The 27,853-nt window shown below is 38.9% G+C and overlaps 2 protein-coding genes across 2 annotated transcripts; one reads left to right on the plus strand and one right to left on the minus strand.

The window, feature by feature from the left end:
• The first annotated feature begins 297 nt into the window (after positions 1 to 297).
• LOC115229740 (ribosome maturation protein SBDS-like) lies at positions 298 to 970 on the plus strand. Its single transcript, XM_029800046.2, is given in 3 exon segments — positions 298 to 426; positions 428 to 549; positions 585 to 970. Coding segments are annotated over 3 exon segments (585 nt in total). The 3' UTR covers positions 919 to 970.
• A 13,109-nt stretch (positions 971 to 14,079) lies between these two features.
• LOC115229741 (acid sphingomyelinase-like phosphodiesterase 3a) lies at positions 14,080 to 22,718 on the minus strand. The gene is made up of 3 exons (XM_029800047.1): positions 22,380 to 22,718; positions 22,222 to 22,278; positions 14,080 to 14,804 (listed from the first exon to the last, which is right to left on the minus strand). Exons 1-3 carry the CDS (start codon positions 22,654 to 22,656, stop codon positions 14,080 to 14,082), a joined length of 1,059 nt encoding a protein of 352 aa, XP_029655907.1. The 5' UTR covers positions 22,657 to 22,718.
• Positions 22,719 to 27,853: the final 5,135 nt, after the last annotated feature.

A 27,853-nucleotide genomic window follows, 5' to 3' on the forward strand; every position in this document is an offset into this window, starting at 1 on the left:
AGGGGTAAAATCAGTAAACTTTTTTGAGGATAAGCTGGCAAAACTTCTTGATAAATAACATGTGTTTAATAGCCCATTTATTTGATTCCTTCATTTTTTCTCGTGTTGTATAGATTTTGCGTTTACTTTTATTTGGTACATTATTATTCACGTGATTCATGTCTAGTATAAGTTTGGCTTGTTGATCTTATTTTTGAAAAGAAAACTCTAATTATGGATTTAAAAATTAAATTAGTGTATATTTATTTTTAAAAATTCAAATCAATAAAATGCGTGTTTATAACTTTCTATTCTTGTATGCCAATATATACCCCCACCAATCAAAAGCGCCTAACTAACGTTGCAGTAATTAAAATAAAAAAATGTGGAAAAAGATTCGAAATTGCATGTTTTCCTAACAAAGTGAACGCTTGGAGAGACAAAATGTAATTTATAAAATAAAAATTATAGCGAGAAAGATATAAATAACGTTCTTCAAACAACAATGATATTTACAAACGTTTCGAAAGGAGAAGTTGCCAAAAAGGATGATTTGAAGAAGGCATTCGGGGACCTGAAGGAACTCGAAATATGCAAACAAGTACCACCTCCAACCAACCACAGATCCTCGCCTCCGGTGATTTCAACGACAACGAAAAGGAGAGACTCAACAAAAATCAGTCAACCTTCCGTGCTGTGGCCACAGTGGTGAGCGAAAAGTGCTACAATCCCGAGACCCTCACCCCGTACCCCGTTTCCACGATCGAGAAGATAATGACCTCGAAACTCCATTTTTCCGTCAATCCGAACATCACCGCCAAACAACAGGCAGTCCAAGTAATACGGAAAATAAAGGAAATGAATTTAATTCCTATTGAGAGGGTCGGAATGGTGATAAGAGTCGTTTGTCCAAATGGTAGTCTCTTTTTTTATTTGTAGATGATCAGCTCGTTCAGGCTGTATTGGGATATGCGAGTAGATTGGTGGATGATCATTTGAGGGAGACGGGGTTGAGGGACATTGTATGTGCTTTATTCATTTTTGCAGGAACTTGTAGTCGAGCCTGAAATGTATCGAAATATTGCTGGACTGATCGAAGTTACTGATAATGCTCATTTAGAAATTATTAATTCTAATTTTATTAAATAAAATTCGATTGTAACTAGGCAATATTTTAGGACAACCGAGACTTTAAACTGATTTTATAACATCTAACTCAACGGTTCTCAACCGTGGTCCCCAGAAAATATATAAAATAACTTAAAAACATTAAAATTAACCTGATTTTCTTAGCGTGGTTTATCATTGGTTAAAAAGAATTTTTGTCTTTGGTCCGATTCCTATGTTCAATTTGGATTTACTAAATTCATTGCCTCAAATGATAAAATACAGGCATGATTTGTCATATAATTTTGGGAAACAATTCACTGAAACCTTCACAACTTAGGAGTCACAAAGAGTATGTACACCCAGAAAATTGTTACTTACATGAATATTTTAAAGTCAAAAAACGAAATTTTAATCAATTTATTAGAAGGTATTTATATATCAATAGTGGAAGTTAATCAAATAATAATGGCTTTTAAGAAAAAGTTGTTACTATTGATAATAAAATTAAAAAAAGAATAACATCAATGTTCCCAATGCTTGAATATCATCTCGGACACAATCCACCTGATAATTTCCTTCAAAGTCTGATAATCCAAAAACTCCAAAGAATCCAAAACTCAGGCCTACGCACAATAACTGGCTGCCCTGCATCCACTCCCATCGATCATCTTCATTGGGAATCTTGTATCCTTCCGGTCGAAGACCATTTAACGATGAGAGGACTCCAATTCCTACAGGAAATGCAAGACTTTTCTCATCCAAGTACCAAAATCTCTATTCCAGAAAACAAAAGACACATCATTTCTACTCTGGCCGATTAATGTAGATGTCTTTCAAAAATTCTCTCAACCAACAATGGGAAAACTGCGAATAAACTAATCCATGACTACATCTCCTCCCGTGCTATCAGAATGCTTAAAAACAACAAACTTCTCAACTCTCCCCCCCCCCGCCGGTCCACTCCTCAGAGAAATCACTCGGCAGATATCTCCGTGTCCAGCTTGCTCAGATTCGCTCGGGACATCATCCACTCATTTTCGAAACATGCCGCTCCTTCACCCCTGAAGACCTCTTCCCCTGTCCTGGACCGCCTCACTTGTCTCCGCCTATTGGGATTCGAGATCTCTGGGAGCGCCCGATCTTCGCGTCTCGCTACCTGATTGCAGCCGGCTTCCTACGTGTTAGTGAAGCCGGGGTAACATAACTAACTAACTAAAGTCTGATAATCAAAAGTCTGGAAAATTTCAAGACAAAATATGATGATTAGTTTTTCGTTGAAGATCCAATTCAAACTTGACCTCATTTAAAGAATATCAGGAACTCAATTTTCAGCAGAGCTTGATTGAACTTCAATGTAATCAGTCTGTTCAGATTATTTTCAAATGTACTTCATTATTGGATTTTTGGTATTCTCATTAATAATTACTTCTTATTTGTAGGTTAAAAAATTATTCTGAACAAACAAGATCAGAAATCTCACTGAATTACTGCTATTTTTTCTAACTATGTAAACAATTACTATCCATGTAAACAATTACTGCTAAATTTTTTTTATTAATGGAAATTGTTAAGGGAAAGACGGACTGCTAAATTGTCTGTTATTTTGATAATTTTCATGTTATTTTTATATAATAAATAGTCGAACATGTCTAAACCTGCATCTGACAAGGCCAAGTAACAAAAAATTATTTAATTTAAAGTGTTCCCCACAAAATTTTATAGTACAAAAGTGGTCCCTAATCTAAAAAAGATTCAGAACCGCTGATCTAACTGGGCAATGTGAATACTTTTTTATAATATTTAAAGTATTAGAGTAAATAGCATATTGATCAGTGTAAAGTAATCGAACAAAAATTCGATTAGATCAATAAAGAGAATGATTTGAAAAATTTAATTAATAAAACAGTGTTTTAAGAGTTAAATAATTATTTTAATTCTGGTCTTCTCGTCTTAGGAAAGGACATCCCGACATGTGATTCCTCAGAGGGAGCGGGATGGAGAATAATGGCTGGGTGACCATTTCGGGCTGGATGGAGTTCGAATGTATCGACATTAGTGGCCTCAAGAAGTCGATCAATTACTAAATCGTAGTTTATTTCTGGGGGAGATTCGGATATGGACTGCCATTCGGGGGGAGGAGAACAAGGCGGAGATATGAGAAACAATTTCTCCATTGTTGGAACTGAGAGTTGAGTTTCGCAGTCTTTAAAGTCGGCAAAAATACATTTCAGTTTGTCTTTCCCAAACAATGCTCCTTCAAGGGAAAGACGGACATAAACAGCCGCTTCCGGAAAGGTGAAAGAAACGAGAACTCTTTTCAAAAAAGGAAAATATTGGAATTTGACATTATTATCGATAAATACAAATACTCTTTCAAATTCGATCTACATGATCAAAAGCAAATAAGGAAACTCTTGTGGACTCATCCTCAAAGATTGATTGGGGCAGGTTGGTCACGTACACTGATGAAGGAAAGTCCGCTAAATCAGATAATGTAATCGAATTTGAATTATCGCACATCAAATAAAACAAAAATGTAATTTTATATACATAATTGGTATGTCAATTAAAAATATTTCACTAACTGTATTAAATATAATTTATATTATATAAATAAAGTTGAAGAAACTATCTATTGAAGCAGGAATGAGGACATACACCCCTCGACATAAATATTGGTGAATCTTCAACTTACTTCATTCATACAAAGAATGATTTAATTTTTTCTTCAGATATATTTTAAAATCTGATAAAATTGATAAAAATTAATTTAATTATTTAAATTTTGAAATTTTGTCTAAGAAATTTGGAAAAAACAACGACTTTCATTGGCATAAAATTTGGTTATTGTGAGATTAATATGTAGAATAACCTCCTTTTGCCGAATAGATCTCCCAACACCTTTTTTTCATTGACTCAACTAATTTTTCAAGTGTTTTTGATGGAATAGAATTTCAAATATCTAATAGATTTTCCTTCAGTGCCTGAATGTTCTCATTTTTTCTTTGCCTAATTTGAACCTTCATATAAGCCCACAAATGCTCTATCGGATTTAAATCCGGAGATTGCGAAGGCCATTTTAATTTTTTAATATTTTTTTCGCGAAAATATTGAATAATCATTTTTGATGTATGGCAGGGAGCGTTGTCTTGTTGAAAAATATAGTCAACAATCCCCATTTTTTGTACAGAAAATGGCAAATTATTGGTCAAAATAGATTGATATTTTGCAGAATTAAGCGTTTTGTCTATAAATACCAAATCGCCTACCCCATGATAGGAAAAACAACCCCACACCATGACTTTCCCTAATTTTTTATTACATCATAATTTACCTTTTCCAAATTTGACAGTTGGAGTAATATTTTCGAATTTATTCATTTCAAATTTTTTTCTATACACAATTTTTCTTTTTTGGATCGGTAATAATTCAAAAATACATTCAGCAGAAAAGATTATTGATCTAAAATCATGGTCTGAAATTTGAAGAAATTTTTGGAATCTGGAAACCATGTGTTTTTTGTTAGAAGTGGTTTTTTCTTTGCAATTCTTCCGAAAATTCCATTTTTATTTAAATTTCGTATTATGGTTCGAGACGAGACACGTGTTCCAGAAAACTTTTCTATTTCATTAGAGAGTTCAGAAGCAGTTAAAGATGAATTTTCCTCTGATGTGCGTACCAAATGATTAATTTGCACATTATTCAAAATTGATAGTCTTCCAAAACCATGTTGGCGGTCATATGATCCAGTTTTATTGTATTTCTTGATAAAATTTACGACTGTTGAATATGGAACACCGGTTTCTTTAGAAATTTTAATATATGACATATTTAAGTCGTATAGCGCAATTATTTTCCCTTTCATAAACGAATCGAGAGTATTATATCTAAAAATATTTTTTATTAAGATCAATCTCTAAATACTAGCATAATTTGACGGTTTAAATTTTATAACCAATTTTTGTCACTAACCTAATTGCCGACATGCTTTAAATTTCTTGCAATATTAAAATTTAAATCTATTTTAATTATAAATACAAAATAAATATTATTTTAGAAGATCTAAAGGATCTTAAAGTATGAATTTATTCGTTTTTAAATGAAAAAAAGCAGGAAAGATTAAATAACCAAATTTTTTGTCGAGGGGTGTACATCCAATCCGTTGTACTGAAAAGAACGCTCGAGAGTATGATGATCGAACACAAGCACGAAATGAAGGTATCTGGTGAAGAATACGCTTCTGCTTCCAACCGGTATGTGGAAATGGCATGCAAAAATGAAGACGACCCAATGAATGCTAATGAAGATGTAATGGTTAAATCAGATGTGGTAATGGAGAGTAAGAGGCAGCTGGAAGTAGGCTCTTCTTCCAAGAGAAGGAGAGTGGATATCAGCGAGCTGGAGTGAGATCTTCTTATTTTCTGATTAACTATTAATTTATTATTGTTTGACTTTTAGAATATATAAATAAAGTTCATTTGATGAGTCTTATATTTACTTTCCAAAAACAATAACAATTCAATAAACCAAAAAATAATTAAATACGTTAAAAGCTGATGTTTAACAAACTGAATGCGTTTTTTATTGAGAAAAAATATGTCGCAAACACGGAAGGGATGGTAGTACAGGGCCAATTAAGAAAAGAGTTATCGTGGCAGAAGGCACATTTGCAGACACTAGCAAAAAAAATCCTCGATGTGAACAAACAACCCCTAAACTGGAGAGTTAGTGAATGCAACGGGGTATTCAACTTTCTAAAAATAATAACTTTAATTCATGACCACTTTGTGGAAGAAAGCTTTTGATTCATTCACCTTGATATCAGGACTTGAAAACTCTGGACTTCTTCACTAGATAAAACATTTTTGGAAGAACCTTGTCGCAAAATGGAGCTAATCCTGAACCAGGACGTGATAGGAGAGATCAAATAGAAAGATACATACCCCAGGACGATTCCTTGTTTGCACTTATAATAGACCCCCTCAGTAGAATTCTGAACGCAAAATACCCAACAGTTATGATGTTAACCAAAATCATGATTTTATTAAATATACAACAACCATCTTCTCTTCATAGATGACAAAAATATTTTCCCATCAAGATACAATGATAATTCTAACTTTGGGTTGGGAGCTAATTTGCACTAGTATTGGGAAAGACCTTAGAGACCATACAAGCCGACACAAGGACAAATTATCCCCTATAAAAATGAAGTTGATGTAACAAAATACTACAAATTACGAAAACAAAATTAAAAATAACTATGAATTTTTTACTCAATAAAAGTTTGTTTGAAAAGTTCTATGTTTACTTCCAAAACAATAACTCTGATTCTCTCATCATTGAGGTTGAGAATGAAGAACTCAAGAAAAAAGTTCTCTTGTTAATTTCGACAAAAATAATTTTGTATCAAAATGGAAATTTTAATATAAGTTCATTGGAGAATAAATATCGTCGTAAATAATATGCATGAATAGGAAAAAGAACTATTCAGTCAATTTTCTCACATTGAAATTTTGAAATCGACTAAAAATGCCTATCACAATACAAATATATTAAATCGAATACAATGGTCGCCAAAACAAATTTGACTCAAAAAACAACCAATTATGAAATCAACCACATTACAAAAACTGAAATCAAAAAGCTACAAAATTACAATTTTATAAATGATATATTAAAAAAGTCATACATAGCCCAATCAAAATGTTATGTTCGAGCCTAATAGCCTAATTAGTCTACCAATACACTATAAAATGTATTAAATATCACAAAGATGGAAGCAGCAACCCAAACTCATGAAACGTGCCAGCCACCTTAGTAGAGCAGTTGGGACAAAAATAGCCCAATCCAGAGTCAGGCAGAGATGTGATTCCCACACACTTCCAGTGATACCAGTCAGGACAACTATCACACCCAATCATCTCCATCTTTCCCTCAACTTTCGAACATTTAGGACATATCACCATGCCTTCTGACTGAACAGGAGACTCCACAAGTCCCCTATTGTGACACAAATGTATTACGCAGGCACCCGAATAAGCAACGGAGTCTCCTCCAATTCACGACTAAAACTGTCAGAGCCAAACACAACACACACTTTCTTAGGCAAAAAAGGAGCAACCTACAATTCAACCAACAACTAACTTGAGGTGAAATCTCCATTTGAGAAAGACTACTTAATTTAATTCTTACTTCACAAGGATTTTTTTTATTCGGCGTAGTGATGATGTCCTCGACTGCCCTCTTTGTCCCCCTCAGAGACTTGCGGGACTAAAAATAAAAGACATCGACAACCTTCGAGGGTTTGGAAGTGGGCTTGACAATATTTTGAGGGGACAAGAAGGCCTCAATGTCGAGAGGACAGTCCTTGATGGGTTCCTCCACCAACTCGTGTTTGAACTCGATTGGGTTATATACCGCGGGCACGTCAAATGAACGTAAATCCACCGTGAATTCAAATGGTTCAGTCAATCCGGTCACATGTTTAAATTTGTCACAATTTATATGTTTTTTGGCGGGAATATTAATTTGGGGAGGGTCGGGAATCACGTGGATGGGACATTCGGGGACTGGGGGTGATTTTTGTGTTTTGGTTGAGTTTTCTATTTTCATTTCTAAAAATATTTATTGTTATATTTTTGCCTTTAATTTTTAAATCGAGTTCAGTCTCGTGGCAATATTCAGTTCCCGCGCTTTTGAAAGGAAAATTTATCCTGTCGAGTGGTTTTGGGTTAACCACGTTAAAATCGTCTGACAGATTCAAGTCTGTGCCTTCAAAAAGTCGCTCTAAAAAGTCTGGATCTTCTGTTTTGGGGTCTGTTTGGACGAGATTGGTCCCAATCGTGTAGATGAAGGATTCCAGCAGGTCGGCCATGACATTGAGGGGGCGGGAATTTACGGACTTGAATCCACACGTTTCACATATTCTTAGAACCGACAACTTTAATATATCATAACAGTAATCATATTCTTGAGAGGACATATCCTAACCACAAGACTAAACAATCAATTCAAATAAATAATTAAAAATTAATTAAATCAAAAACAATTATTCAGTAAAATCATGTAAAACAAACAATTTTTTAAATTCATCAGTGTCCACTTTTTCATCCTCCTCTGAGAGAATACAGCCCCTCCAATCTGCCCGTTCCCCACATTCCATCACCTCACACACCACCTGCCTATCCACTCACCCAAAACAAACAACCTCCCAAAATTGACAGGAAAACTCTTACTGTTGGCCAGTGATATAAAATACCCTCCTCTCCCGTCCACTTCCATCCAGAAATACGTCTGTCCGACACCCACCATCTACATAACTAAAAAATGACCCCGACCTGATTCAGGGGGGTCTCCGAAGACATTTTAGAGACCTTCAGACCCAGAGAACGGGCGTGGGCATACAAACAGTCCTCCACTTTGTCTGCACAGTCAATTGGAACACTCACAACCTAAAAATACAAAAAATAAATCAAACTTGCAGTTGGGCGTGCCGACTTTTGAAATTCCGTTCAAAAACAACATAAACACGAGAAAACTTCAAATAAATATCACGAAGAGCTTTTTTATAACTAGAAATGAAAAAATAAAGAAATACCACTCCATATCCTGTCTAACTGAGTCATCCAGACACACACAAGACTGCACGTGGTTTATTGGGATTATAAGCACGTGCTGACTGTCGATCCCCCCCTTCGCCAATGCCAAATAAGACTACACGAATAAATAGACCGACTACATGTTCGGAAACACTAATAATCAGACTTTTTTCCACATCTGAAGAGCCAAGACAAAACCAACATTCAGAACTTTCCGATTTGAATCGTTTTTGGTTATCGTAGACCATTTTTTGCTGTCTTTTCTCAGTTTTGTCAAAGAAGAACTGTGTTTCCTCCCTTTTGAAGGACTGATTGGATGTCTCAACGTAAGGGTTATCCACACATCTAATATTAGGTGCCTTCAACTCCTCAAAAGTGCAGTATTTCGTGGGTTTTAGAGAAAAAGCATACAGCCACTGGAAATTAGACAGAAAACTACTTTATTGTCCACATTACCCACATTAGCGATAGAAATAAAACGAGAAACAATTTCTTTCCCATTTTTATTGGTCCATCTGAATGGGGATTGTTCGTAGAAGACTGGTTTGGAGGATGTGAAGTGATATCTTGGTCTGACAAGGCTAGGAGTGGTCCCTGTCTTATCTGGCCAGTCAAGGGAGAGGAAAATGTCCACGTCGACTGAGGGGATGTCGACTGGGGACATTCCTTGGTAGGCCACCACCAATCCGTTGGGTAGTTCGAGTAACTCAGAGTCACCTGGGTTTGTGATTTGTGTATTTATACTGATAAATTTAATTTTGGGGTAATTGTTGTGGTCAGTCGGTGTCTGGGGAGTGAAAATATATGTTGGGATGTTGACTGGATTATATAAATGGGAGTGATACTTTGGGAAGGATCAAATCCACTCCAATTGTATTCTGTGGCAAAAAAGTCGCCCACGCAGAAAAGTAGCTATGATAAATTAGGCAAATAAAACGTCAAAATTGCCTGCCTTTTTTTGAATTGTTTCAATTCGGCTAAAAAGTCGTTCAAATAAACCGTCGACGTTTCCAGATATTAGACTGATTGGTAAGAGATTTTAAAACTACATTCGCAACGTCGACATGTTTAAACAATAAAATGTGCATCATTTACTATAGTTTAAATATTGTAAATAAAAGTCCATATTTATAGAAAAATTAGAATTGTATGTTTAAAAAAATTAAAATTGATGTAAAAATATGCAGTTTATCAGAGTACTACCGATTGCTTAACCAGAGATGAGATTTTGACTTTATTTTATCAGAAGGTTAAAAACCTGGAAAATTTCCGCGACCTTGTAGTTAGTTGACCGTCCTTGTTAAACGGAAACCTTGAGATTAATTATTCCATTATTTAACAAGGTAAAATAATGTAAGTGTCTTTTTTTTTTCTTTTTTTTTTTTTTCAATCAAAAAATCTATAAATTGACAAATAGTTATTAACTAACTAAATTCCGGCATCGTAAATGGAAACACAGTTTCCACGTACTATGGCCAAGGAAATCCTTTCGAAAAGCCACTTGGACTCGCGTGGGTCTCCCCGTTTATGGAGATCATGCGGCCAAGCTTTTTTAGAAAGGAAAGAGACTTTTCGCCGATGACGCCGGAAGTCTCGACGGCGATGGGAGTGAACAGATACCGTTCAGAGAGCTCCTTGTACTTTCCAATCTTCATCTTCTCGGTTTTGGCGAGAGACTGAGCCAGGCTCGACAGCTGAAGAAGGAAGGTTGAGCTCCGAGAAAGTGTCTGAACACGTCGCATCCCATAACAGAGACTTGCCGAACTCAAACGGGAAAGTCGATGTAAGTGTCTGTCATAAAGGAATATATAACCCTTATTTTTGATTGTTTCTTTTTTTGTGGTTTCTTTGTAGTCGAAAGTTAAGTTTTTGAAAAAATTTTTCGACAGGCTTATTTAAATTAGGGCATGTTTATTCGCTTTTTCTCAAATAGATGTTCATGTCTAAACAATATTTTGATTATTTATTAATTTGAATCAATAGATTATGTAATAATTATGTAATAAATGAAGTGTTGATATCAAATAAAGTATATCAAATAAATTCAGAGAAGAGATTGATTTGAGAAATCAATTGAGGAAGCCCGCTGCCTGTATGGAAAGCGAGTTCCCTCGGAGTATGGCTATTCCGATCCTTTGTCTTAGCCATACTCCTTCACGAGGATCATTTTTCTTTGTGGCGAGCATTCTTCCGAGTTCGCGCAAGAACTCGGCAGTCGCTGGGCCAACAGCTCCTGATGACTCAGCCGCAACAGGGGTGAATCTGTAGCGGTCCCCGAGGAAGGAATATTTTTTGGTTTTAAGGTTTTCCGCGATTGAGGCAGCTGCTCCAGGTGTCTGAACCGATTTAAGGAGATTCGTGCTTGAGTAAGTATCGACGCAAGTTGCGTCCCAGACCAAAGATCGTCCGGAGTTGAAAGGGAAAAGAGTCATCCCGTCAGGTCTCTTTCCATCACCTCGATCGAGACCCACTGGTTCAAGCTGTGCTGGGAAGCCTGCAGCCTTCAGAGCTCTGACGATCACGTCGTTCAGAGCGGCGTGACGTGGTCCTCTTCCGGCGGATCTCCTGCAGGATAGCGGGTGCAATCCCTTCGCATCGACCGTTTTCCCGCAGCGGCATCGGTGCTCCTGGCAAACGTCTAGTCCAAGTCTTTGTCCGATTCCAATCCTCAAAGAATCGTCGTCCAAAAAAGTCCCGAGATTTGGGCAAGGGATTGCACCAAGCCATGCTCCGCTCCCTCCACTTGAGGCTGACACCAGGCAAGCAAGGCGATGTTGATTTGCTTCTTTTTTAAGCCCTTCTGAAATTTTGGAGCAGACAATGTTATCCCAGTTCCTTTGTTTCGTTGTGTCTTCGGGGATTTTGAGTCCTGACCCGTTCCAATCCCGGCAAGCTTCATCAAATGACTCATTCCAGCGAAGTCCAATAGTGTGACGAAGGACTTGCCGTGTCAAATGGTTGCAGCTTGAGAGAGACGAAAGATATGCCGGGTACGCGACCTCCAGCGCCGATCTTAGACCGACACCCCCAAATCCAGAGGGAAGCTTACATTGCTTCCAACCGAGTTCGTCGAAGCGGACGTTGATTAGTGACTCAACAGTTTGTTTGAGAGATTTGTCTATCGAAAGTAGACTGTCGTAATGTTCGTGGCAGGGTGAACTTCGCAGTAGGTATAAAAGCTTGGGTAGTCCGATGTTGTTTCTCATCAGGAAGAAGGATGTGTGAGAGTCGAGGCATGACAATCTTTTTGCGAGGCGAGACAATTCTTCATTTTTAGAAAGTAGATGGTTCCTGAGTTCGTCTTCACTGAGTGGACATCCAAGGAAATATAGTTTATCAACTGGCACAGTCGGGATCCCGGGAAGCAGTTCGTTGAAAAACTCCTTGATAGAGAGAAAGTCGGTGTTTGAGTATGAGACATTTATTAACTCTGATTTGTTAATATTGATGTCCAATCCCAAGTGTTTTAATGCGGGAAGTGCTTGACGTAAAGAATTGTATGTTTCCTCGAATGATCCTCCAATTGTGGCATCGTCGAGATACCAGAGATTTAGTTGTGCGTCAATTGATCTCACAACATCATCAATTGTCAGGGCAAATAAGAGGGGTCCGAGCGGATCTCCCTGCTGGACACCAGTTTTTGATTTGATGATTTCATCATCAAAAACCAGAGACGTATCTTCTCCGTATGACAATTTAACAAGAGGGAAAAGCATGGGAGCCCTCTTCCAACACGTTTCCATAATGGAGTCTCTTCTGAGAGAATTGAATGCATTGGTTATGTCCAATTTGATTCCAATGCATTCGTTTGCAGTATTCTTCTGTGTGAAGAAACGCCTTGCCGCATGAACCGCTGCCTCACATCCGTTCTGGATACTAACACCCATTTGTTCTGGGAAGAACTCCGCACCGAGTGGGCGGCTCACGAGGGTCGAAGCAATCTTCGCTGCGAGTCTTCTGAAATAGTTTCCGACCGCAATGGGGCGGATTCCTCCGTTGGGTTTTTTGAACGCGAGTAGCCTTGCGGAGAAGAGCAATTCTCTGGCATACTCCGGGATGTCGCCATTCACCATTTTCCTTATTAGGTCCGTGATCGATTTAACAAGACAGCGTCCTGCTTCCGAGGTGTAGGTGGACGTTAGGTCCTTGATATGGCCGGGGCGTAACCCATCCAAGCCTCCGCTGCTGCTAGCGGCAAAGGAAGCGATTCCGCGCCGCACTTCTGATTCGGTAATCATAATCTCTTGGGTTCCTTCAGGATTCGAGAACTTTACATAATCACTCGGTGCACTTGGGTGCTTCTGAATTAAGGTATTCAGGACCTCGGGGGTGCTAGACAGCACGGTGTCATCGGACGTGATAACCCGTAGGGCTGCCCGCACATCGCCCTCCAGAAGTTTCCGATTCACTCGCTCCTTCAGTTTGTTGGGGGCATCTTTGGTGAATGCTCCTCTGGTTTTGACCGCATTGGCAATAAGTGGCTGTTCAAGTATTGCGTGTATGCTATGACTGCCGTAATTCAATATTCTTCCTTTCAGTTTCCCGGTTAAGTTTAGCCGGGGGTTTGTTTCTTTACTCTGGTTATCAGATTCCGTTGTAGGTGTTCCGAGTGCAACAGGTGCGAAGCATATAAGTTTTAGCCAGGATTCCCAGCTGTCAGAGGACAGTGCGTTGTCAATGAGGTCTGAGAGGCACGTTGCTGCGGCAATACGTGCTCCTTTTGGGATTTTCCTGGCTTTCCGGAGGTTCGAGATCTTCAAGAGAATGTGGTCAGTATGTGGTGATGTAAAGTTTGGCTGGGCTGTTGTTTCCCGCCTGGGGACCTCGTTTCCAATACAAGGGGGGCACTGCCAGCTTGACAGCGTCTCGGCGCAGGCTTTGCTCATTTTTATGCAGCCCAAATGGGCGAATGATTCACATGGCGTGCAGTTAATTCCAAATTTCCTGATATTCGACTGCCCACAAAAGAGACATGCCCGAGTTGTCCTCAGTGGCTTTGTTCCTCGTGCTTCGTCTTCGCTTCGTTCTTTATTTACCATCTGAGGTTTCCGTTAATCACACCACAGCACACCAGTTCAACAAGCTGAATTTATTAACTGACATTATTAATAATGAAAATATTGATTTTGAAAAAAAAAAGTATATCAAATTAATAAAAAATGGAATTCTCAACTTTCAAATTTTCTTTCCGAAAACTAATAATGACATATAATTGGAGTTGAGAGTATTCCAGTCCACTTTCTAGCTTCACTTTATTGACCTCATCACGTCTTCTGTAAGTTGATTAAGTATTTTAATGATGCTTGAAAAGTTGCTTAGAATACAATTCCAATTATGTAAACTAATTAAACACTCAAATCGAATCAATAAAAGAATCAGAACAAATAAATCAGCATTTAATATCTTCCAGGAATTTATAGTAAAAGTCATATTTCATGCAGGCGTTGTATTTCTCGGGGGAAAGAGACAGACTTGCGCAGTAAATCGATTGAATGCACATTTTATCGCACATTTCTGTCTTATCTTCTAAATAAGTGAAAAATCTTATGTAAGTGCATATATTTTCTTTTACAGCCTGCCTGAGAATTTCAGCACTGTTCCCCAAAACACCATAAACTGAATTTTGTGTGTGCACAACCCATCCACGTTCCTCAGTCATATAAAATTGCTGATAGTTGACAATTTCCCCAGTATTCCGATTATACGAATAAAGACGCACACCAGGGTCCCCTGTTAGCCTCGACAGTGAGGGAGCTGCGTATATTGCCTTCGTTAAAACAAGTGGATCTGCAAAAATAGCATCGTGGTGAAGATGTCCACACAACACTCCCACAATAATGTTTTCGTATTGTCCGAGTAGATTTGTCAATCGGGTGTTGAATTTGGGGACGTTGTACATTCTTGTCACGTTGGGCTCATGTCCAGGAGGCACGTGGGACAAAATCAATACTTTTTTTCCTCTCTTTTTTAAGTTGAGCAGTTTCTGTTTAAGCCAATCGAATTGGTCCGCTGGGTCCGTGCGATAAACAGATTTGGTGTTAGGATATATCCAATGAACAGAATTAAGAACGACAATTTCCAATTCCGCAGAAATTGACTGTGAGTAATAACCACCTAACAGTCAAAACAGTTCAAAAAACCATTCAAAAATTCACGCTGTCCATGAGGAGAAATAAACTGAAACCATTCAGTTTTGGTAAGAAAATTCTGATAGAACTGTGGGTTATTGACTGGCCATTCGTTTGCAGGACAAAAGTCGTGGTTTCCGAGAACAGGCACGACGGGAGTCCCAGGAAAGTATTTCCTAATCTGATTCGAGGCCCAGTTGATTATTGGCAAAGGCCCAGAACTGTCTGGTTCACAAGCCGAATGGGAAATTGTATCACTTGATTAATTACCCTTAAATATTTTTACCCAGTCCATGCAATAAAATCGGGATTGCGCATTTGGCTGGACATGAATTTTAGTGCTGATTTAACCAGTTGGAAATGTGGACTATATTCGTCGATTTTTCCTTTAGAAGTTTGGATGTGCATGTCTGTAATCTGCCAAAATGTTCCATATTCGTTTTTCTCTAGATTAGAAATAAATTGTTTTAAGTTACTATTAAAGACTAGACAAAACAGCAGACTCAAAATTAAATGCATTTGTTTTTATTGATCTGAAATCATTTATTATATTTGGGTTATCCACAACATAAATACCGAATGTTAATATTTATTAAATTAAATAATATAATTTTTTATGCGACTATGCAAAAACTCTTATTTTAGTAAAACAGACGTTAAAACTTTGATTATGTTTATTAGTAGAATTTTATTTTAAGGATTAGTGCCTTTATATCTGGCATATGCGTTTGTAAATGTAGGAGGAGACGGTAAAGAACTAAACGGATTGAATGAGAATTTCTCGAGGTCTACAAACATAAAAAAGTAATATAACCTGTCACTTGAATAGATTCGTATTCATATGTTGTTTGTCTGCAAGATGGTGGGGCGTGGTTTGGAACAGGAGGTCCCGAGCTTGGTAAATTCGGCAAAGGGGCAGAATTAACTAGATAATTAAAACATAAAACCAGTTAATGGAGGAGGGCAAGGCAGCCTTGAATAAGTCGATGATGGTTGATCAGTTAATGGAGGAGGGCAAGGCAACCTTGAATAAGTCGATGATGGTTGATCAGTTAATTGAGAAGGGCAAGGCAACTTTGAATAAGTCGATGATGGTTGATCAGAAGTAGGAGAGCAAGGCACCTTTGAATAAGTCGATGATGGTCGATCAGAAGTAGGAGGACATTTTGTCAGACCGCGTCCGGGAGAATTGAGTGTTTGAGCCAATGAATCTGCGAAATTTGTCTTTGGAGGAATAGGAGGCTGTTTCCTTGTACGCGAAGGAGTTGAACTATTATTTTGGACCTTAGACTTGAGCTGTTGTCTATTTGTTGGAAGGATTGGAAGTGGTGGTTGAGGACGGTTATTCTTCATTATTGTAAAATCAGATTATTGTATAATTTCGGCCTTGATCTAGGTTAAAGATAATCTTTCATCGGCACGTTAATCCGTTTAAATAATAAGGGAAAACTTTGATTCTTATTTTAATCAAAAAATCGTGAGGTTTTACTGTAAGTTTTTACTGTAAGCCCCCTTGGCTGAAGACTAAGCTATGGATAATGGATTTGGACGGTCGTGAGTTCGATTCCGAAGGAGGCCAGTTTTTCATCCTGGGGCTAATTCTCGTTATCGTTTCCCTGCCCGTGAGGCAACGAGTACTTCTGGCACGACACAGTTGGAAATGGGGATCTCTTACCTTCCGGGCTTAGCGTGGCGTTACGGGGTCCACCATGTCAGTTGGAAATTCCTTCGGATATGGCAACGCTCAGGAGGCACTTAATGCCTACCGAAAAAGGACTCTTAGCTTCTCAGACCCTGGGACATCGTCGTCTCAGGCCGATCTTGCGGGAAGGATTGAACCTTTCAGAAGGATCTCCCTCGTTTGGATCGGCGATCACGGGAATAACTATAATTAACTGGCTTTGCCCGTGTTTGGTCTTTAAATAATAATAATAATTTCATGTTATGAATAAATGTTTTTACTATTTTTACAAATCTAATGGCATATGTTGCTTTTTAATTAATATGAGCTTTTTATTTTTGTACACAAATATCACTTTCTTAAATTTGCCTATAACATACCCCAGTAAAATTTTATAACCTACTCCAGGGACTTACCGTAGCTTTGAGTGAACACTTTCTAATATCGATGGCGTTCATTTCCCTTTTCGTTTTTTACAGTAGAGCAGCCTCAACTTTTTTTATGGAGACCTCCAAAGTGCTTTAAAAAAATTTAAGGGACCCCCTAGTATCGATTTTATCTTAATCAAGAATTAAATCAAATCTTATTAATACAAATTTATAATGTAATTAAACTGTCATTTCTTTCTTTCATGTGTTTTCATTCTTTCTTTTCATTTGTTCATTTCTTATTCTATAATCCATTTTTGTAATTGTCATCTATCTAATAATCTCTCTCTTTCCATTTCTCTCTGTCATCCATTTTTTCATTGTTTCTATCTTGCTCTCTTTCTATGTCTTTCTGTTTCCAACCCACTTCTGTTCTATGCTCTACTTGCGAAGTTAGTAACAACCGCAAGAAAGGGAGAGTCTGTTCTAGTTGCGACAGATTCTTCCACCTTTCTTGCGTGCGTCTTTCCAGGCGCGTTTCTGCCTCTCTCTTAATTTGGGACTGTCCTTCCTGCCGCTCTTGCCAGCCGGTTCAGTGTTCCAGCCCGCAAGAACTCCCCGAAAAACCGCCATTCGCAACATCCCCGTCTGCCGAGGAAGTTCTCAAATCTATCAAGCTCTTCCGTCGTCTCCGGAAAATCCCATCCAGAATCCCAAAAGCTGCGCGTATCTTTGCAGCCTCCTCCCTGTCCGCCGCAATCGATAAGGCTTTGGCATCTGATGGCCATTCCGATTGGCTTAAGCTGTTTTGCTTCGCCTCTTTGGTCTCGGTTTTGCCCCATTAAGAGCCCGTGTGAAAACCTCCTCCATTTCGCTGGCTACAACCGTCAAACAAGAATTGGCCTTGTACGATAAGAACTCTTTTTCCATCCGCTGGCTGCGGGACCACCTCGCTAGCTCCGAATTTCCCTCTGGTTCACCATCCCATAATGTGTCCTCTCACGCGAATGACGTCGACTACCTCAACAGAAAGATTAATAGTAAACTCTTGGACGGCGACGTTCGTGGTGCAGTTAGGCTGGTTGCCTCGACAAGTCCCCTTTTGCCCACGACCCCTGCTGTTTTGAATTCCCTCAGGGAAAAACATCCCCCTCAGCCAAACGACTTCAGGCCTCAGCCGTCCCCTGACACCCTCGCTCTCAATCCTTTTGCTGTCTCGGAAACTCTTGTACTGAAAGCCCTGAGGGACTTTTCACCTGGAAGCAGTGGTGGTGTAGATGGTCTGAGACCAGGTCATCTGAAAGACCTGACGTCTCCCACTACCGCCGAAGCTGGTCGAAAACTCCTACGCTCAATTACCAACCTGTGCAACCGCTTCATCTCCGGTTCCCTCCCCGATTTTGCTCGTGATATTTTCTTTTCCGCCAACCTTACTGCCCTTGGGAAAAAGGACAACGGCGTGAGACCCATTGCCGTTGGGAATATCTTTCGGAGGCTCTCTGCCAAACTTCTGTGCCACGCAATTGTCCCCTTTTTGTCTCAAGTGTTTCTCCCCGCCCAACTCGGGGTCGGTGTCCCAAACGGCTGCGAAGCGGCCGTTCATTCTCTCCGTGAACTCATCGAATCTTCCCAGTCGGCTATCATGGTCAAACTAGACGTCTCAAACGCTTTCAACTCCATCAGACGTGACCACCTGCTGGAGTGCTGTCGCGAACTGGTTCCGTTCGCTTATCCCCTTGTACATCTCTCATACGCTTCTCCGAGTATCCTCATGTTCGACGATGTTCCCATCTTCGGCCACCGGGGTCCAACAGGGAGATCCCCTGGGTCCTGTCCTTTTTGCCTTGGGCGTTAACAGTATCGCTCACTCTGTTCGATCCCCAGTTAACATATGGTATCTGGATGACGCAACCATTTGCGGTCCCCCCGACGCTGTTTTCGACGACCTTCGTTCTATCCTCCCTTCCCTCTCGGACATCGGCCTATCTATAAACGCCAATAAATCCGAAATCGTGAACATTGCCTTAAATCCGAGTGACTTCACTGCTTCAATTTCCACGTGCCGAGGCATTCTCTCAGACGTCCGGATTACGGACAAATCAAATCTTACGATTCTCGGTGCCCCCATGGGGCCTTCTGCCCTCGAATGCTCACTCGCTGGAAAAATTTCCCACTTATCCAAAATGATCGACAAGCTTAAAGTCATCGAGCCTCATGTGGCTTTTTTCCTCCTCCGAAACCACTTCTCCGTCCCTAAGATCCTTTACACCCTAAGATGTGCACCCTGCTTTCAAAGAGGCGACCTTCTTTCCGACCTTGACAATATCCTCAGGCTCGGTACGAGCTCTCTTTGCAATCTGGCTTTCGACGATCCAGGCTGGACTCAGGCATCCCTGCCTGTGCGCTGGGGTGGCCTTGGCTTGAGATCCTATTCCGATCTTGCCCTCCCGGCATTCCTATCCGCTCATCACGCTTCTCGTACTCTCTCAGACATCGTTCTTAGAAACCTCCCCGAACGGAAATTGTCTGAAGTTTACTCTGCAGCCCGTGGTCGGTGGGAGGCTCGGTTTGGTTCGAAGCTGCCCAACTCTCAATCTGTACAGCGCCAATGGGACGAAATCTCTTGTCAGGCAATCTTCGAAGGCCTGCTTCCTGTCTCCAATCAACACCGTGTCGCTTGCCTCCGTGCAGGTCGCTGTGAAAGCAGCGGTGTCTGGTTAAAGGCTCTCCCTCTCCCTTCCATCGGGAACCTGTTGGACAAGGAATGCCTAAGAATTGCAATCTCCCTCCGTGTCGGGCTGAAAATCTGCCAGTCGCACAAATGCCGTTGTGGGGGAACTGTTGACGAGTACGGTTTGCATCCCCTCGCTTGCCGGCGGAGTGCCGGTCGTGCCCCCCGTCACAGTGAACTCAACTCAGTCGTACAGAGAGCCCTCGCCTCAGCAGGCATCCCGTCTATCCTTGAACCTGTTGGATTGGATAGAGGGGATGGCAAACGCCCTGACGGCATGTCCACCTTCCCCTACGAGCAGGGGAAATCCCTTATTTGGGATTCTACCTGCTCGGACACGTTCTCGCTGGGAAATCTCGCGCTGTCCGCCGCCAATCCTGGGCACGCTTCCAGGCAGGCCGAGGAGCGAAAGATTCTCAAGTACGGCCACCTGTCCAACTCGCTGCTCTTTACTCCAATTGCCTTGGAGTCCTCCGGGATCTTCGGTCCCAAGACACTCCGCTTCCTTCGCTCGCTCGGTCGACGGATTTCAAGGACTAGTCACGATCCAAGAGAGTTTTCTTGGCTCCTGGAACGTCTGTCGATTGCTGTGATCCGAGGGAACGTCTTCGCCATTCGCGCGGCTGGTCGGGTGTCTCGTGAGGCCTTTAACTAACTTAGCTATCTGTAATTTTTGTCTTGTTTTATTTCTATAAAAAAAAAAAAAATTAAAAAAAAAAAAAAAAAAAAATTAAACTGCCTAATGAGACTTTTGTTCTTGAATTTAGGATTAAAATATCAATGTTCGGCTTTATCTCAGATAGGGCAATACGCAAATCATCTACTTTAAGACGATTTCGATACTTTGACTTTAAATATGCAAGATGTGATATTGCCACTTCACACAGATATGTTGTGTGAAATGTAATTACTTCTCTAGTGCTATTGAACGGAGTAATGTATATACAGTTCCTAGTTCACACCATAATTCCAATAATATACTATTTTTAAACGACATCAAAGAATTGGGAACTTTTTAATTCAATAAGGGATTCTTGAATTTTGAGATCGTCATTTAGATTCATGGAAGAAAGGAAAGGATTTACAATTCAATCAATCTAAAATAGGTTATTTAGGCGTGAAATAATAACTTTTTCACTTAGCGGAGAACACCCCAAGGCCAAGTTTTGAATATTAATGAACAGACTCCAGATGTCTTTTTAACTTTGCCAGTTTAAATGAAGTATTGTAAAGAATGCAATGGCTTTATCATGATTATTATCAGAAGACCGATATTTTATGAATCCATATTGAATATAAGATTCACAGCAGAATCGTTTCCTATCCGAGATTAAAACACGTGATTAAAGTGTAGAGAAAATTTATTTTTTATATTTAGAGGATCTGCATGAAAAAGAAACAAAAACTACATTTAAAAATATATTGCAAATATAAAATTCCGGGAACCCCCTATTTTTTCTGGGGACCCAGTTGAGAAACGCTGCAGTAAAAAAATAATTGTTTTTATAGAAGTTTGCGTTACTTTCTAGTTTGCGTCATGAAGAGTTCTTAACCTTTCAAATTCAGAATGTACCTTGACAAGCTGTTTCACGTTACTTGTGATAGCTTCAATTTTATTTTTGGCGCTGTAGTCCAGGTATTCTAATTAGTTAGAAAGGTCAAGTAGAACAATACAAAACCACTTGTTTATTCCTTTTATTCTTTACACGTGTTTTGGTATCTGTTTTTCTTGTGCTACATAACTTATCAATAAAATTTAATTTTGTGCAAATTTTTTGACACTATTTAAAGTGTTTGATTTATTTCCATGTTGTTTATTTCTCCATAGTTTAGTTATTAATGACCAAAAAATCGGCAAATTCGAAAGGTTTTATTGTATTAGCAGACTGGTATTGCCCAAAACCTCAACAATTCATTTATTTAGTACCCTCTACACATCCTTATTACCATTGGTCTATACACATACCACAAAAATAAAAAAAAATATTCACAAAAAGTCATTTCCCTTTTTTAGAAGTAATCCACCGATTCATGGACAACACATCGTAGCCAGACCTAAACAAAAAACACAAATATACTTGCAAACAAGGCAAACGGGAGTATAATGACAAAAAACTAAAAGAACAACTCAAATTCAACAACCTGCAAGGCACACAGAACATACAAATCCATTAGTAATCTTCTTTCCATGACAAAAACACACAGATCGCATATCAGCCGGGAAAGTTGGACATGATTCTCCATTTTTGTCACAAAAAAAGCACTTCAAATCAAAAAACACTCAAAAACTGTCAAGAATCCAAAAAGCTTGCCAACTTCTTCAACCCGATGATAGACCCCGCCAGATATAGAAGACAACTGAGAAAGTATGGAGGACTCTGACTTCCCCAGACTGACGGAATCGATCGTAAAATTCTAAAAACGAAAATAAAAATAGAAATATACAAGAGAAGTTGTTTTATAAGAGAGTGCTGAGAGTTTCATGAACTGTTTTGGATCATCGGGACTTCCTTGGATTATCTGATCATAAAATTGACCAATTTTAACCAAAATCCGGCAGTGGGTAGATGTTTGTCTGTTTCTGACTTTGTTTATGTCTAAAATGGCTGATTAATAAACATACAGCACAGAGCACAGGTCAGTCCGTTCAATAGGTTTACTCCCGATGAACAGTCATAATCTTAAATAATAACTATAAATGAAATATGTTTAATATTACTTATAAATATTTTTATTTATTAAATTAAAATATTTAATAATAAATATTTAAATTTAATTTACTGTTTTGTAGTATTCGCGCTATCTTTGATGTGAAGGCCTGTTCCAGGGCATTGAGGATTTCTAGCTGTCCAGAACAGTATAGAGAGGAGGTTGTGGCAATGTTCATTAACTCAAGCGAGGAGACAACGAACTCAGACTTTCCAGAACAGCCGTAGGCAATCGCAGCAATGGATGGATTGTTGGCCATGGAATAGTAAAACTCAATAAAGCGAAGAATAGCAGCGAAATATTCCATGATTGATGTCTTTTTAATATTTATGTGATGCAAATACTTCATCGAAATCTACGTCTTGGTTTGATGCTCTGCAGAGCCAGGATGGGCTTACTTCAAACAAGACAACAAAGTCCACCATCACCACAACACTGAGTGTTTTATATTAATTTATTACATTTTTAGTTTAACAAAAATACAGATTGTGTCATTTTTATATTAATTTATAAACAAATGAAAATAAATGATCAAATTTACTCTAGACTGATATGGCATGGTGAGCTTGAGTTTCTTGCCCTATTCCGGACAGTCTGGGTTGACTTAATTTTCGTAGAATGCCAACTTATTTGTTTTTTAATTGGAATATAAGTATCTGATTTTAAATGGTTCATTGAACGAAAAGAAAGCACCACATCAACCAAAAAATTTGAATATTAACCAAATATTATTAACCACAGATGAATAAACTAATTAATATCAATTATTCCACTGACGTAAATTTTACATAAACATAAAATTAAATTCATGTCCCAATAATCAAATAATCAATTAAAATCCCCAAAAATAAAATCCACAATTTAAATAATCTCTAAAAAATTCTCTCAAAAACTAAAATCAAAATTCTTTATTATGTTAAATACTTTTAGAATATTCATATAAAGTAATAATTGGCCAGATTATAGGATAAGGCACACGATTTAACGCAGTTTTGGAACAAACTTGCATTAAAAGTGGATATCAAGTTCGTCACGTGTGTATACTGCACTTGCGACGGCAGAATTGAATTTTTTAGGACATCTCCCACAAACCTTTCGACTCTCTGACTCATCGACAACTGCATTCCCGCACAACAATTTTTCACTTCAGGAAAATGACCAGAAAAGTCGACTTTTTCAATCTTTTTGGCAAAATCTTTGCTTTTGTTCAAAATACAGATGAAAGCAGACTTTTTTAAAAAATTCAGTTGAGCCATTTCCTTAAATACGGAAAACGAGGATTCCAAATCCACGTCGAATCTGTCGAGAAATACAACAAACAAAATGCAGAAGGAATCCGAAAAAAATCCCACCGATCTTCTAGAAGATACCAATCTCGAGCCTTTTAAGATTGTGAGAGAATATGCGTGTCTCCGAATGATCAAAAGTGCGTTCTCCACTTCGTCCGAAGGCACAGGGACCCTCAAAATGTCATCGGCTGATGGCTGGTAGTTCTAAAAGCTGATCGGAAATAAAAACTTTGCTCAAAATTCGCTCCACCGAGTCCAGAAAGTACCGGAAATTAGGAGGCTAATAATTACAGGTTTTTTACTAACAAATTCAAAATAATGTTGGGCAATGACATCCTCGACAATAGGGTAGAGCATTATTTGGACAATCGTGGTCTTTATTTTGTCCAAGTCGTCTTGTCGGTCTTCTCGGTAGCGTTTTAAAAGTTCTGAAAAATGTGGCATTGTGGTATCCGAATTGTTAGAAAGTATATCCACCAATTTATCCACCGTATCGAAGAGCATAGACGTGATTGCTTGACGAGCCCTTTCGGTCACTTGGGATGGAAAGGGAGTTAAGGTTTGATTTCTCAGTTGATTGAGTAAACAACTTTTTCCAGAAAGTGGAAGTCCAGTGATGAGAACTTTGGTTTGATTTTTGAGGAATCGTCTCTCTTGAATCTGTTCATTGGTCGCCTTTAGCCATCGGAATCCTTTTTCGATCACTGATATGTTCTCTGCAGACTGCGATCTTGTTAGATTTTCCATCAATTATTTTAACAAATATGAAGGAAATTCGTACGTTCTAATTAATAGACGTCAACCGAATGTTCGTGTTTAAATTAGTTAAAACTATATTTAAATTATATAGATTTTAATAAAATATAAACATATTATTTCTTAATTTAAAAAATAATTCTTGAATTCTATATTTCGGACATATATTAACATAAATTAATTATAAAGTGAATATTGAATTTCTTAATGAATAGAATTTAATTTTTCTAGCAAAATTTAATCATTAAAGTTAGATATTTTTACCAAAAAATAAGATAAGGAATTTCATTCCAAAAAACAAGTTGTCGGGAGGTGTTATTTTGGTTTGGCATTATTCATAATTATTATAAATGAATTTAAAATATACAAAAATCTCAGATTGCGTAAAAATTATAAACCGCAATGGTATAAATAAAGGTGTACAAAGATTTTTTCAAGGAAATTGCTAATCACTATGCGACTTGCAAATAGAGTCATTGTGACCAGTATTAACAAAAAATATTGCGCTCTAAGCTATTTAAATATACTTTTGATATCCAAATAATTTAAAATGGCTAAAGAAACGGAATCTCCTAAATCTGAAGCTATGTTCTCTTCTACAAGGCATAAACATCTTTATTTATTTATTGTTACCCCAATCACAGGGTTATAAGGAAAAAGAAAAAAGTCATAGCTAACTAAGTGATCCCAGGCCATAACAATGGAGTTTTTCTCCGACGTGGACGAGAGTTCTGGATAGCTCGTCAATAGCTCGAAACGGGGAGGATTTTTAAATAGTTTAACAAGAGTTCGTAGAGGGGAGTCGCAAAAATAGAGGCTGTCCTTACCATTTTTGTTGCCTTTTGATAAAAACTGCCTTCAGGATGTTAAATAAAAGGTTCCAGCCAATCAATCTTTTGACGGCTTTATTAATTGTGGATAATTTCATTAGGGAGAAGCGGAATCGACCGCGATTTGTTTGCGTAGCTTAGAGTCGGTTGTATGAATTGATTATATACGATTGATATGGTCTTCGTGTTCCTGCCGAGGGGTTCTGAGATCAACTTGAGGATCCTCATTTTTATGAGCCCCCCAGTGACCCGGTTTTCGACATTTTTTGCAAAGTTGAGTCCTTGATCGAAGGTCACTCCAAGGATCGTTTGCGTGGCCGTAAAAGGTATTGTCTCGTTGTTAATTGTGATTATAGATTTTCTCGAATAAGGTTTTTTGCAAGTGAATAAGGTTACAAAAGACTTTGTAGGCGATACTTCCAGTCATAGTTGTTTAAGTCAAACATTTAATAAATTAAGTATTCCTTGTACCTTTTGGGATGCGTTTTCATTAAGTCTGTCTTTAGCAGCAATGACAATATCGTCAGCATAAGAAAGGAGGAGACAGTTGTCGTTAGTTCGCTCTGGCATGTCGTGTACATATAATTTGAATAATGTTGGAGATAGACGAGAGCCTTGGTGGACCCCATTAGGTAGGAGCGTGTCTTCGATTTTCTTTTCATCTTTTTAAATGTTAGACTAACACGCTAGACTATATTTCAATTGTAAGTAATAGAATATTAAATTCAGATTACAAGAGATGAGGTGAAAAGAATAAAAGATTTTCAAACTTGTACATTTAATGCAGATTTGACTCATAACTATTTCTTTATTGAAGATATTGGAAAACCCTTATGTTTGACATGCTTCCATAAAGCTGCGGTTCAAAAACTTTATAACATCAAAGAATATTATGAAATTCGTTATTACGATAATTCCTGCCAGGATCCCCAAATTAAATACCGATATAGCACCTTCCTAACGGCAACTTTCGACTTATCGCTGGTTGTGCCAGATTGCCTAATAATCGAAAAGTCTCACGGGCTTCACAATCGCAATGACACGTTACATCTTGCCCGGTCAGTTAACAGCAAACTAATGCAAAAAAATGTCTCGGCTGCTGTTCACTTGATCTCATCCACGGCATCCGTTTCTTCTCTTAAAGAGTCCGTTTTGAATTCTCTCCGATTGAAACATCCTTCCGCCCTAGCTGACATTTGAGAACTTCCTAAAGTGAGTAAATCTGGTCGCATCGTTTTCCTTAAAGACGTGCTAGCTTCTCTTGGCTTATTCCCGTTGAGTAGCAGTGGTGGAGTGGATGGCCTAAAACCGATACACCTAAAGAATCTTGTCCCTCCCCTGACAGGGGAATCTAATACATATCTCCTGAAATCAATTGCATCCTTGTGCGGCAGAATTATTTCTTAAAACATCTCCTATTTGCCCTTGCAGTGGACTATATTGCCTTAAAACTATCAAGCCAGCTCAATTGCTGGTATCTTGACGATATTACAATAAGTGGTTCGTTTGAATCCATACATAACGATGTAGTTGATATTATTTTGGGCTTTGGCCAAATCGGTCTATCCCAAAATGGTTCCAAGTCGGAGTTCACTCTGCTTCCCCCGACGATTCTCTATTTAATCAGGCCTTCGGATCATTTTCTGAGAAGGTTGCCGGTCTCCGATCGACAGATCGTTACCAAGCCTAGGTGGTTACATTTTGCTTATTTTTCAAAAAAGATTAATTTATCGCTAATCCTAATAAAATTTTTTTTTTTTAAGAGAATTGACAGTTTATAAGGTAAAGAAATCACTAATTAAGAGGCGGAACCGCAGCCGAGAGGAGGATCGAGGAACAGTTCCCCCTTAGAACTGCGAGAGAGATGCGCTCAAAAAGCCACATCAGTTCACGGGGGTCGTTCCTTGCCCTTCCCAATGACCTTCCGATCTTCGAGAGGAAACGGAGAGTAGACGGGCCAAGTACACCGGAAGTTTCCACTGACACCGGTTCGAAGATGAAACGGTCCATCAGGGAGGCGTACTTAGATGCCTTCTTCGTCTCCGCCCTCTTGGCTGCTGAGCCAGCCTCGACCGCCGACAAGGAAAGACATGATGATGCGAAAGTATCAGAGCATGTCGCATCCCAGACGATTGCTTTCCCGTTCTTGTAGGGAAAGAGTGAGACCCCGTCAGGTCTCTTACCATCCTCCCTTAGAAGGCCAGGAGGCTCCAGCTGACAGGGAAATCCGGCAGCTTCAAGTGCATGTTTTACTACGGAATTTAATTCAGAATGCCTGGGAATCCGGCCAGGGCTTTTGCGACAGGAAAGTGGATGGAGACCTTTCCGATCTACGACAGAACCACAGCGGCAAGTGTGTGGAAAGCAGATGTCCAGACCAAGTCTAAGAGAAATGCCAATCTGCACACTTTTTGGGTCCAGCAGGGTTCCCGTATTTCCGGAAGGGTATGCGTTGAGCCAAGCGCCACTCCATTCGGAGGATGCGGCCAAAAGACAAGCGCGCCGGTGTTGATCACAGGAGGATAATAGCGAATTGTATAACTGAAGAAACATTGTTTCCGTCCACGCCTTTGTATAGCAGGGATAGCAAGGAATGTCGAAGCCACGGGAAGACCAAACTTCGATACCTAATAAAATTATTCTTACTATTTAATGAAAAAACGCACGCATC

Source organism: Octopus sinensis, unplaced genomic scaffold, assembly GCF_006345805.1.
Source record: "Octopus sinensis unplaced genomic scaffold, ASM634580v1 Contig13644, whole genome shotgun sequence".
NCBI classification, from domain to species: Eukaryota; Metazoa; Mollusca; class Cephalopoda; order Octopoda; family Octopodidae; genus Octopus; species Octopus sinensis.

Bases quoted from the DNA above. Each gene is read 5' to 3' on its own strand.
- LOC115229741 (XM_029800047.1), bottom strand. From the start codon at position 22,656: ATGAAGTATTTGCATCACATAAATATTAAAAAGACATCAATCATGGAA. The intron at 22,279-22,379 runs GTAAATTAAATT...TTATTATTTAAG, and splicing joins AGCGCGAATACTACAAAACA to ATTATGACTGTTCATCGGGA. The intron at 14,805-22,221 runs GTATGTTTATTA...TTTGACTGTTAG, and splicing joins ACTGACCTGTGCTCTGTGCT to GTGGTTATTACTCACAGTCA.